Here is a 12,956-nt window from a genome sequence, read left to right as displayed (position 1 = left end):
CACGAACACCTATTCAAACCGTCATAAATTTTAGCTAATGCTGAATACTCCACCTTGACGGGCCTAGATTTCAGAACCACCACTAATTTTAGTCTCTCATCTAAATTTTTTGTTTTAGTTTGATCTTCTAAGTTTAATTTTTTTAATATCTCATCTAAATTTTTTGTTTTAGTTTGATCTTCTAAGTTTATTTTTTTTAATATCTTAAAGTATCTCTTTTACATTAAAATTATCATTCTGTCAATTTCTTTTTATTAAACACCTAAATGACAACATTTCTCGCAATCATGTGTTAGTAAGTTAATTAAGTTAGTATGATAAATTAATTAAAACACTTGATTTAATAGAAACACTTTAAAATATTAAAGTGATTTTTTTAATTTTAAAAAATCAAATAAAAAGATCAAAATTATATTTTATCCTTAGTATTAAGAATGTTATTAAATTTTGTATATGTATCTATTTTAATGAAGCGATCTAAAATTTAAATTTTGATTAATTTTTAAATATTAAATAAATTTGATTAATTTCTGATTTCTAACCTTTGTCATCCACCTTTTGATGAAAATAATTTCGGATCAATACTATCATAAAAAAAAATCTACCAAACTTTATAAAAAGTATACTTTGTTGACAGGGAGAACATTTTGTTTTCCATTTTAATCTACATGGTATACTATTCATTTTAATTTCCAAAATCTCGAAAATCAACTTAATCGGATGATTTTAATGATTTTAATTATCAGTAGTAGCATACTATTTGGTAACTGAGCAAGACGATTTGAATTCCCAAAGCATCAAAATCGGAGCCCTAAATTGAGAGTGCTACAGCTCCGACCCGGATCGAAACAAAACACCTGAACGACGCACACGATGTAATAGCGAAACGAAAAAACCGAGCAAGATCCAGGAACGAGGAAGCCAGAATCGAAACCTGCATCATCATTACCATGGTGATGATGACGAGGAAGCGCCGGCGCATGACGGCGGTGACGGCGGCCTGCCGGAGGGTCTGATGATCGAGATCCTTGTTTGGATTAGGGTCAGCAATCCGCTGCAATTGAGGTGCGTGTGCAAGCGGTGGAAATCCCTAGTGGTGGATCCCCAATTCGTGAAGAAGCATTTGCACACATCGCTCTCGGACATCACGGATCTCGCGTCCAATGCCATGGAGGACATGAACGCGTTTCAATTGTAGCTCAATTATGCCCCTGCCTTGACATGAACGAGTTGGCTCAGTTGGATAACATTTTGGTGGTGGTTCGATCGCTGAAAGGGAGCTTGGAAATGATTAAGGTTGACGTGCAAGCGATCAAGGAGAGAGAGTGAAGTGTCTCCAGATTTAGCTCAAGACAACAACAGCTTCTTCCTCCTTCTCCTCCTCTTCACACTCCATGTGATTGATTCTCCTTTTTTTTTTCAACTGTTTATTTATAAATAATTTCACATGGCTGCTTCCTTTTTTTTTTAAAAAAAAAAAAGATGATTTGAAATCACAATGATGTAAGTTGGAGAGGAGTAAATTATTTGGGGGCTTTGATATTATTGTTGGTGTTCAGAGATGAGAGATGGGTCATGTGGAAGTAACCTGATCACATTGTCTTCTTCTTGCTGGAACAACAAAGCTATTCTTTCTGCCCACATGTGAATGAATTGTAAATTATTTTGTTTCTGCTCACATTTCTGAAGCGATTATGGGGTCTATCTTACAAATGTATTTTTCTATAATGTTTACACATTATTTAATGATTTGAATGGTTGATGTGATCGATATCATGTGTAAGAATTTCTCATTGTTGCTTCCTGCATGGCAGAATTTAACTCTTCCATGCTCCATGTGAAATATCAAAAATTTTCCTTAGCTTTTTTTTTTTTTTTTTTTTATCCGGTAAGAGCTTAGACAACAGCATGTATTCATCTTCGTGTACGTATTCAAGTTCTACACTGTATTTTTATTTTGCCCTTCGGAAGGGTACATCTGCTCATACTTTTGTCTGTGTCTATCAAAACAAAGGGAGATGCTTCAAAAAGAAAAAGCACACAACGCACCAAAAGTTCACGCTCCTTGCTAAAGTTGGGATGTCCTAACCACCAACTTATTTCATCTTTCATCATCCATCAAGTTTTTATTAGGGAGGCTTTTTTATGATTTAACCATAAATTGCATTACATGCAAAGATTTGTAAAATATTTAACAATGTACTAGCTTAATGTAAAATGATGAATTTTCAAAGTAAGGAAATACTCCTTCCGATCCTTAATATAAGACCCCATCTAAAAAAGCTTGATGTTATTTTTGCAAGACATTTTTATAATTTTTATGGAATATTTTTATTATTATTTTCCCACCTGATACACAATTTTATTCCTATTTGTGTTTCACTAGCTTCTCTATAACTAGAAAAAATATGGAAAGAGAAAAGAAAGAAATATAAAATAAAATAAGTAATGTAATGGTGATAAAAAAAATTGTAAAAAATGTTATAAAATGAAATAGCTCGTACTAACTTACCATTAAACAGAGGACATGCATCGATTAGGGCTGCTGGATATACTAACATTAGATGAACGTTATACATACAAAATTTCCCATTCTAATGCTTGGTACTTTCCAAACTAAACTGTTAATTCAACATGCTGCACAACTTTATAAACATGAAAGTTAACTAATGTACAAGTCATCCTAAAAGGAAAAGGTGCCCTCAGAATAGCGAAAATGTTTATATTTCAGTGTCAATAATGAGCTCAGCTGCAGCACCCATTGTACCTACCCCACCAACACCCAACAAAGCAAGAGCAAGCTCCTCCTCGTTCAACTGTCTCAACCCATTGCTCAGTCTCTTCAACACGTGCACATCTACTTCCAGCACCCAGTTAGGTGTGCAACCTACCATCAAGCTCACAAAACCTGACACATAGGCACGCCAAGTAGCTGAATCACAGCCTAGTGATATCTTACCATCAAGTGCACTTGCCAGAAACTCCATGTGGGTACCTAAAACCTTTGGACGTCGCTTTGAAGCTGCTGATGATGAATCAACTCCCCAAGCAAAAGCACCACAAAGAACCGCAAAGTAAGCAAGTGCATATCCACCAAGCATTGCAACCATTCCACCAGACTTTTCTTCCTGGTCTAATCTGTGAACAGATATAAACCAGGATGGCAAAGTTTCTTTTATTAATAATTGAACCAACATCAAGCCTCCTGATATCCATACTAAAGAGGCCCCGAGGGCAGCGGCAAGCTTCACCCGAGTCATTGATGCAGCAAGTGAAGCCTGTCCATATTTTATGCCGTCTTTGGTTGCTTTCAACTTTTCCAATCGCTCCCTTGGCAGGCCACTGCATACTATTTCCCTCACAGAGTGCATCAAGATGGAAACAATTTCTTCTGTCAAGAAAACAATATCTCTGATTGACCGATACGCACGTAAATAGAGAATTCCTGGAGCAACAGGGCAAAGCCCTCCACATAAATGATACTTAAATCCTTGTCCAAGAAGGGCTCCAACACCACCACTGCTTGAGATAGGAGAGCTATTCATGCCAAGGGTAGCCGTGAAGCAGCTTTTTATAAGTTGAACTACTGCATCACTGTTGTGGAGGAAGACAGTTCTAGATGCTGAGAAGATAAGGAAGTCACTCCAACGTTTTGCCTTTAGGGTCCACAAGGAAGCTACAATTGGCATGCAAGGCCATGGACAACCTGCAGCAAGGCTCTCCAATGTTTGGCCAGCCAAATTAAGAAAACGCTCTGATGTCTTATCAACTTTGTAGGTTATGGTAAGGCTTGTGAAGGCAGCCAAGGGTAATGGAAGTATCGCGGGACAGCTGTCTCCTGTTAAAATGACCATTGGTCACAATACTAAATAACAACTTAATAATAATGTTGAAAGAGAAAGGAGGATGGAGGAAGACATTTCCTAAACTGAATTTGTTTGAATACTCGTTCAAGTCGTGTAAAAGATAAATTTAATAGAAAAAATTGCAATGAATCACGAGTTGTAAATGTAATTTTTCTCTCCTGAAAATGCATTATAAGTCAGGAATTTAGAAAAGTATATAGAATTTAGGGTCATAAAAACGAGAAAACCTGAAGCAAGGCTTGGCACATCTACACCAGTTGCAGCCAAAATTTTCCTGATCTGTCCCTCAACGTTCAGTAGATTTGCACCGGGGCTAGGCCAATCTGTTCCATTCATAAATACAGGTTTCCAAACTCCCCTAGTTACTTCAGCAGAGAAGTAACTTATTATGGTTGCCAGAGATGCAGGAAGAAAATCAGCTAAATCTTTAAGCCCTGGTATTAAGAAAAGCATTTTGGTATCATGATATTGTTGTGTGCATCAAGGAACGTCTATATGAACATGAATTTGGTTGCTCTTGCTCTATATTTAGAGGTAAAATACATCAGCAAGAATTTTGAAACTAACTGAATTCTCTTCGGTAATTTAGAAATCAAGAATTCTACAAGCTATTTGGTGTGTTCCATTGGATTTTATCTGATCAAAACACACATACCTGTTGCCAACTCACGTGGAGACAGTCTTCCATGAGCACAGGCTGTAAGAGCAGCATCAACTACAAAGGGAATAGCTTCAAGAATATCCCAAGCAGGCAACTTTGGCCCTATAGAGGTATCTTCATTTGCAGGTCCAGAAGAGCTACTGCTTCCAGATGTAATAGTTGTCTGGCTTCCTCTATTAATCTTTGTGAACATCATGTTAAGAAGCCCCTCAACAATCTGATGAAATGGGGTTCCATGGACAAGACCGGAGAGTGTTGAAGCTATACATGCTTGATGCTGCCGATACCACACTTTTAATTTTGGAAAGGAGTCAACAAATACAGAATTTGGCGATGATAAACTTGCTATTTCTGAGAGTCTCCTCCTGTTGCGATCTTTGTGGATGTTACCAGCTGACATTAAGTGGGAATTACGTACTAATAGTAAGTATTCGGGAGTTAATTGAGAACCAACAGTGGGTACATCTCCAATTCCATATTCAAGAGGAGGTCGGTTAAATCTCCATAGCTTTAAAAGAAGAATAAATGCATTTGAAAACACAGCATGGGCAGATATTTCTTCCCCTGATGTTAGTGTCCATGAGATATTTGGTACACATGACCCAAAAACTTCACAGATTGGCATCAATGAACATGCAAGCTGTGGAACCTGGTTGGAGAATTGGGAAATGCATTAATTCAAATTATAATAATAATAATCCAAGCTCATGTACATATACAAGGGTCCTATACAAGGTAAACATCTATATAAGGCATAAACAATCAATTTGTCTACTGAATGTTTCTTAAATAGCTGCCTTTTAACCAAGTTTATAGCAGGAAAATGGGAGCTAAGTGTGCTGGGATGTTTAGTAATAGGCCAGATGCAGTTGGAGCCTGGAGGAGAAGATTAGGGAGTAACCCATTACAAAGCTCTGGCATGAGACTAAAGTAAAGGGACTAAATATTTGGGTGTGAATGAGGAAAAGACTTGGGGATGAATGGAGAGAGGGAAGGGAGAAAAAACAACTAAATAATGTACCCCAGTGCCAGAGGCTCCTCGCTTCACAAAGGTATAGGGGAGGGTCATTGTATGCAGCCTTCCTTCCCCTTGCCTATGCAAAGAGGCTATTTCCAGATTTGAACCCATGACCCATCGATTACCAAGGAGCAATTGTACCGTTGTGACAAGGCTCAGAGATGGGAATTAAAAAAAGGAGCCAATTGAAGGAAGACAGAAAAAATTCAAGTAATTAGTGGAAAGGTTGAGCGTGGTACTAGGCTACTAGGGTTTGTGTATGACAGTCCTCTAGGCCATCTTATCTTCTGCAGAAGTTCTTAACTTTATTTTTTTGGTCGTATTTCTGTTTGCAAAGGATTTCTTCTGTTGCAGTAGCTGGTCTTCATCTTTCATTTATATAAATTCTAAGTCCTATCAATAACACTTTAAATTAGGGATTGAGTTAAACTTACCAAGCCATGGAGCGAAAATATTTGAACACAATCAACAGATGCAATTCCAACAAAGAGTACATTCAGTATTGGAGCATAATTAATCAAATAGTTGTTTCCTTCAGTGTTTTCTGCAGGAACTGGTGGAGATAACAACCTCAGAATGAAATGTACAGTGTGTTCCTGCATTAAATAGAGATCCAAATTCTATTAGGATAAGAAGGTGGTTAGAAAGAAGGATGTGCTCTACAGTTTACACAACTGAGCAAATGACTAGCTTTTATATGCTCTACTGTCTAACTCTTCACTACCTGTATATTCCATCCACGAATTAGGGATGCCCCGCAAAGAATGGCAGCAGCAGATATCTTTTCATCTTCTGATCCCCCAATTGCAATTTCAAAAATTTTCTCCAGTTCTGCTAAGCTTCCATCAAATCCAGGAGCGTAAATTCAGTTGCTTTACCTTTTGGTAAATTTACAAAAAAGAGCATCTGACATACCTGGCTTCAGGAAAGAAAAAGAAAAACTGAAGACCAGGCAAACAAATTTTATGAATTTAAATTCTACCCACTTATAGCCACCCTTGTTATGTTCTAAATTCAGTTTATGATGAATTATTGTTGCATTTAGTAAATGATCTCATGTTTCAGCATGTTAATTTGTCCATACAGTGATGGATGCATTAAAGATGAGATTGGAACAAAACCTTCATCACTCGTATGGTATGATAGATATCCCCAAAAGAAATTTGTAGAGGTTGGCCACATGAAAAAGCTTACAATTTTCAACTGCCGGCATTTCTTTTATGGCCTGTTTAGGACTGAGTTTAAAATATAAAACTTCCAAAAAATAGTTTGGTAAAGGTCATAGCATTGTGGCTATGTACCTACAAAGAGGGAGCACAATAAATACTATACTGGAACACCTTTGCCAAAAATTAGAACATTGCAGGTTCTCTAATGTACACGAACCAAATTGACTGAATAAGCCAAAATTAGATCATACCTTGTAGCAGGACTTGAAACCAAAGCATTAACCATCACTGAAGTAAGTGGGGCTCCCTTCATAAATGATGACCAGCCAGGTACTTGAGCTGGCATACACTGAGGTATTTGATTGATACATCCATTTACATAACCTGGCCATAAGTATGCAGATGTGTCCAGTAGATTGCGGGCAATACAAGCCTCAACTATCAGATGACGCATGTTTCCAGCTGAAAAAGAAATAGTTTAATTGATTTAATTTTATATTTTTATACACATACACACACACATATATATGGAAAATTACAAACAAGAAATTCTTGGTAAAATTATTACAATTTAGGAAAATGTAACCACTCAAATGGTTGAATTAGGTCAATATGTGGTTACACATTAACTGCTCTTTGAATTTTGTTATCTGTAGGGCGGCTAGAAGTTCTTAAGTGAAAAATACTTTTACCAAGAATTTTTATTTTAATCTTTGCAAAAATCTTTAGTTTCTGAATGAAGCATCAGGTGAAGAATATATGTTCTTTCCAAAATTAACTACCAAATATCAAATACAGAATCAATAATTACAGGAAAGTGAATTGCTAGACCAAAAATTTGATGGAATACAGGAATGGAACAACTCTCAGAGAGAGAGGGTCATATTTTACATAATTCAACTATGTAATGGTTTTGCTTATTACAATCTTTAGCCAAATAAGATCATCTCTACTTTTATACAGTCAATTGTTTTGCTATCAGCAAAGAAAAATTCATAATTAGTCCAACAGATATAGTAGAAATCAGACTCATTGATATGTATCCTCACTAGTGTCTTAAAAGGCTCATAATAATTTGCAAGTGATGAAATAGGATATTCTGTGTTCAAGGAGGCGTCTTCACCATTTTTTTAACAGGTATTCTGAGTATATTGTATAAGTTCACTCGACAACGTTTACTTTTGAAGAGTTTTCCCAGATTCAAATTACATAATCTATTTGACTTTACAAGAGGGTGACCAAGGTAATCAGACCACATAGCATTATAGACAATTAGCTCCTTTAAAATTACTTTGAAAGCAGGTCACTATAAACCTTATGCAATTTTAACAGAATCAGAAAAACAAAATCAGACTCAACTACAAATAGCAGATTGAAAGCATTATGTTAAAGAAATGTGTGTCATTGCACAACTTCCTGCTTTTGATACTTTCCAGCTACTTTATAATCAGTATAATTTTTTAAGTGTAGATTTACTTAAATTAGATAACAGAGATTATTTTAGCAGCAATCAGAAACATTGATGTGTTGTTGCACTTCATCACAGCATGCGAAATATGAGGCATATACTTTTCCAAATTTGGAAGAAAATCACAGAGAATCAGAAAATAAAAACAACATCCTCAATAATGCACTGCTGAAATTTAGAAAAGTTGTTCTAACTTTTGAAGATCCATATACAATTTCTATTCGACTTTGAAAGCAATATAACTTACAGCAGTCAACTGGCATCTCTGTCATGTTGAGGCAGTCAAAATATGCACTCCCTATTGTGATGCCAGAAACAAATAGCATTGCTTTTGCAGCAGCTTGATTTGAAGCAGCAAGAACAGATTGAGGTGGAGTGAGCAAGCTTTGATAATCACCCAATACCTGGAGACTCGAGACTAAATCATTATGACATTTTCCAGCAACTTTTTTCTCTTTCCAGCAATCTGTAAGTCCACTGTCTTTTTCATCAACTGGTGTCCTTTCCTCCTCCTCCTCAATAAGATCACCAACAACAAGAGGTATGATACACAAGAGCATGCATAAGCGAGTATCAAGATGAGGCATTGGGCCATCAATGGGATCTCTTTCCTATAAACAAATCAACAATTAAATTGGAGGAGTAAACTGCTTATGCAAATTCCTTAATTACAAAGTGTATGGTAACGGAATACTAGAAGCAATCAATGGACAAGATAAATTTAAAACCACAACTTCAAGGGAAAACAGATTGAGTTGCAGAGAAAGAGTCATACCCTCTGAACAAGACGAAGAGTTGCTAACCAAAGGCCTAAAAAAGTGTCATGCCAAGAGGTGCCATTTATTGCTCGCAGGGTCTTTATCAAACCTACACAAAAAATTCCATGTGACAAGTACCTAAATTAAATTTGAAAAGACAAAATCAACTATTTCAGTCAGATTCTGATAACTATTCTCAATCTCACCACTAATTGTTTCAATAGAACTTGTTGCACTAACTTGATAGCCATCCATGGAATCCTCCAGCACCAGATCAAGAGGAATCCAGAGAGCAGAATGACTTGCACCATGACATAGTGAGGCAGAAGAAGAAAGATATTCAAAAGACATAACTGTTTGGAACTTTTTCTGTGAATTTGTTTTGCATTCCCGAGACAAGACCATACAAGAATCTGAAGTCAATTCCAAAAGTTCCTCAGGACTTAGAGTTCTTGATTTTCTCAATGCTAATGAATTTTCACCCAGCAGCTGCAGCCGCTGAGTAAAACTAAGCCAATGTGCCGGCCTGATAAAACAGAAGAAAGTTGCTGAGCAAATACAACAACAATAACCAAGCCTTATCCCATCAGATGTGATAGGCTGACATATTTTAAAAAAAACCTCATGAAATCACTTCCTTTATAATTGTAGAATATAGAATTTCATGAATACTTTGAATTCATTTTATTAACCCAAAAAAATGAAATGAAAAAATAGGAAATGATATATCAAACCAAATTTATGGGAAATTTTGGAATGAACAGATATATTCTGATTGGCAATGTTATTAGTAAAAGTTGACAGCAAATGCTGAGAACAAATAAAAGGATAGCAAATACTTACAAATTTTGGCGAGCCAAGTAAAGAAGCCTTGAAGAGATTTTATCCTGCAAAAACTGCCCAATCATCTCAACAGCCATAAGTGTATTTGCATTTTGCAATTTCTCATGATGTTCAGTCCTTTGTTCACTATAATTATCATGCCTATCCAGTTCCATGTCATGATATAGTGTAGCCCATCTAGACTTTTTGTCAGGAGTAAATTCCAGTAAACCTTCATCATCCAATGATGCATCAAGTAACTGCCAGACAATTGAAAAAATAAATTCAACCACCAGAATGCCAGGCTCACTTTGTGACATGCCAAATATGTTGGAAAGATGAAGAACAGCATCAATAGATTTCATGACCCTGTCCAAGTATAAGCATAAGAATTAACAAATGACCAAAGCGCACCACTAACACAATAAACTATTAAAATTAACAGTTCATATGTATCTCAACCATTCATTTATACTATAAAGAAATTAGGGAAGTAAAAATGCTGATAATTTTAATCAACATAAACAAAGGATCTAATGTGATAGTGATACAGTGTAGTAGCATATTCAATTACTGAACAGTTTTCAGTTATCAATTATAAATGTAGTAGAGAAAATCACATAAAATGTCAAAGAAAAGAACATGATAGAGGTGTTAAAATCACCCAGTATATGTAACTTGAAAGGTATAAACAAGATGAAGCAAAAATTTATTGAAACAGAAGTGTTACATCAATTAAAGCTTACTTTTGATAATCTGGCCTGTTTATCTGAGATTTAAGTTCAAAAGCATGTCTTTTGACGAGTTCCAAATATAGCCTATACGCTGCAGGTTGGACATGTCTACATGGAATAACCCTGCCAAAAAGAATAAAGATACATGATATATTGACACACCAAAACAGCAATACATCAGGGAACACAAGCATATGGATTTTGTTCCAAATTTTGCAGAAAAAACATGTCTTTATCAACACCAAACTGTAATAATTAATCAAAAAATAAAACTATAAAAAATAATGGTCTATTGTTCATGATGTAGTACAATTAGACAACCTAAAGCTCTGGATCAAAATGCTGAGTAGTGAACAGAAGTCATTAGCAAAAGGTGAAGGTTACAATAATGAGGTTGTTGCAATTGATGATTGAGCATATCTGAATGGGTAAGTCTAAGAATGTGTTTAACAGGGAGAAGGTTGAAGTGGCTTCTAAAAGTAAAAAAATTATGGAAAACCATTTAAGATGGTTTGGTCACGAAAGAAGAGGACCTACACAAAAAATTTAAGATAATGCTCCAGTAAAGAGAAAAAAAGGGAGACAAAAGCAAACATGATGGTAGACTATTAAGAAATATTTAGGGTACATGAAACTACATGAATATATGACACAGACATTAGTGTACTAAAATCCATATAGCCTAACCCCACATAGCAGGAGCCAGGTATGGTTGTATCTGTTAAGAGAAACTACACTGCAAAAATCATTAAATAAATAGATGCGAGTTGGTTATGACTCGGAAGTCATAGTATGGAAAAGTGAAAAACAAACAACAGTAGCTAGATTTTCCCTGTATGCAGAATTAACTTGAAGAAGAAAAATATCACTTTTAAGTAGCGTTTAACAAATCAAAAGTCCGTTCATATAGCAACAATTGTACCAGGGCGTTAATAGAAACCGGAGATTCATAATTACATCCATTTACAGAATCATAATTATTTCGTAACACCCCAAGTCCGATCAGATGTTGCAAGGACAAATGAGTGCTAAATATCCACCAAAACCTCACTCCTCATTCCGCAACACTTATGGACTTGCCAAGTAAAAATCTTAGGGAAAAAAAGGCACTGCTGAGCTCATAAAAACAGTAACAAAAATAGTTATGCCGATAGAATCAAACGTGAAAAGAGCTTGGCTTGGCATAGGAATAAATCAAAGAAAAGAAAAGGAAGAAGAAAGAGCTCCATGAACAGAGAACAGAGAACGTAGAAAGAAAAAAGGACCTGACGGAAAGGAGAGCGAGGAGGAGCATAGGAGGAACGATCTGAAGCGTCAATGCCTTTTCGAGAAACTTCCATAGAATAGGGACATTGTTGTCCCAGCAAATGTAAGAGACCAAGAACTCGGCGAGTTCGAGGGAGGGAAGAGACTCTCCCGCGGAGTTCAAATTGGAGTACATCTGAAAGGCCCAAAGCAGAGGATCACTACCCTTCTGCTGCGCCACCTTCGTCATCTTCGCCACACACTCCATCCCCACAATCTCAGCTCAGTCCCAACATCGAAAGAAATATTTTATTTGCGAGCTCAGATTCGCCACCCTCCCTCGAATGAGTATGTATGAATAATGCAACGGATTTTTTGTCATTTAAGTCAAACCACCCAGGGGTGCTTCGGTAATTTCGGCTTCGGGTATCTAGTTCCTCGGGGATCGTGACAAAAAAGTAAACGCCCACACACAAAACAACACAACACCCTCTCCTTCAGTTTTGCACACTGCCATGCTGCGTGGTCGTTTTGAGGCCTCCTCCTCTTTTGTTATTATCAAATAATAAAATTCGAGTCAAATTTACTCAATTAAATACACTTAAATATATTTTTATTTCTATTAAATATCTTATTTTTATTTATTTTTTAATAAATTTTTTATTCTATATTAAATTTCTAATAAAATAATAATTTTATTTTTGTCTTTGACATTTTTTAATTCCTGATAAATTCATAAATTTTATATTTACTTTTTCATAAATATTTTTATTTTTTAATAGTTAGGACTAAAATAAAATTCATTAATTTATTATATAAGCACATAATTTATTAATTGATCAAAGACTAAAAATAAAATTATTATTTTATTTAAAAAATAATGTAAAGTAAAAATTTATTAGGTTACAAATACAAAAATCAAATATTTATTAGGAATAAAAATATATTTAAGTTAATTAAGAAAAAAAATATTAGTGGAAATTGAAATGAGCGTATGTCATCAAATAGTTTTGAAAAAAAAAATGTTGTTAATTCTGTTTAACAAAAGACTAATATGCTAAATTAATTTATAAAACTATGAATATTGGTTAATTTAATCTTTGAAATTATAAGTAAGTGTTGTTTTAATCGTTGAAATCATATAAAAAAAATCATAATGATTGAAAACTTGATTATTTTAATTATTGAAGTGATATTTTTGTGATTTTAAAGATT

The 12,956-nt window shown here is 35.3% G+C and overlaps 1 protein-coding gene across 1 annotated transcript; it reads right to left on the bottom strand.

The window, feature by feature from the left end:
• Window positions 1-2,508: 2,508 nt before the first annotated feature.
• On the bottom strand, window positions 2,509-12,099 carry LOC114387497 (mediator of RNA polymerase II transcription subunit 33A-like). The gene is made up of 12 exons (XM_028347696.1): window positions 11,762-12,099; window positions 10,509-10,619; window positions 9,784-10,131; window positions 9,147-9,466; window positions 8,958-9,049; window positions 8,430-8,793; window positions 6,966-7,176; window positions 6,270-6,384; window positions 5,980-6,141; window positions 4,522-5,176; window positions 4,094-4,300; window positions 2,509-3,838 (listed from the first exon to the last, which is right to left on the bottom strand). Exons 1-12 carry the CDS (start codon window positions 12,007-12,009, stop codon window positions 2,721-2,723), a joined length of 3,951 nt encoding a protein of 1,316 aa, XP_028203497.1. The 5' UTR covers window positions 12,010-12,099; the 3' UTR covers window positions 2,509-2,720.
• Between the last annotated feature and the right edge of the window lie 857 nt (window positions 12,100-12,956).

Source organism: Glycine soja, chromosome 15 (assembly GCF_004193775.1).
Source record: "Glycine soja cultivar W05 chromosome 15, ASM419377v2, whole genome shotgun sequence".
In the NCBI taxonomy this organism is placed as follows: Eukaryota; Viridiplantae; Streptophyta; class Magnoliopsida; order Fabales; family Fabaceae; genus Glycine; species Glycine soja.
Note: the sequence above shows the minus strand (reverse complement) of the source record. Positions and strands in the feature narration are given on the sequence as shown.

Excerpts from the sequence above, each read along its gene's own strand:
- LOC114387497 (XM_028347696.1), bottom strand. The coding sequence starts at position 12,009 with ATGGAGTGTGTGGCGAAGATGACGAAGGTGGCGCAGCAGAAGGGTAGT. Across the intron at positions 8,794-8,957 it reads CTCTTCGTCTTGTTCAGAGG|GAAAGAGATCCCATTGATGG; the intron begins GTATGACTCTTT and ends ATTTGTTTATAG. Across the intron at positions 4,301-4,521 it reads TCCACGTGAGTTGGCAACAG|GGCTTAAAGATTTAGCTGAT; the intron begins GTATGTGTGTTT and ends TCTTAATACCAG.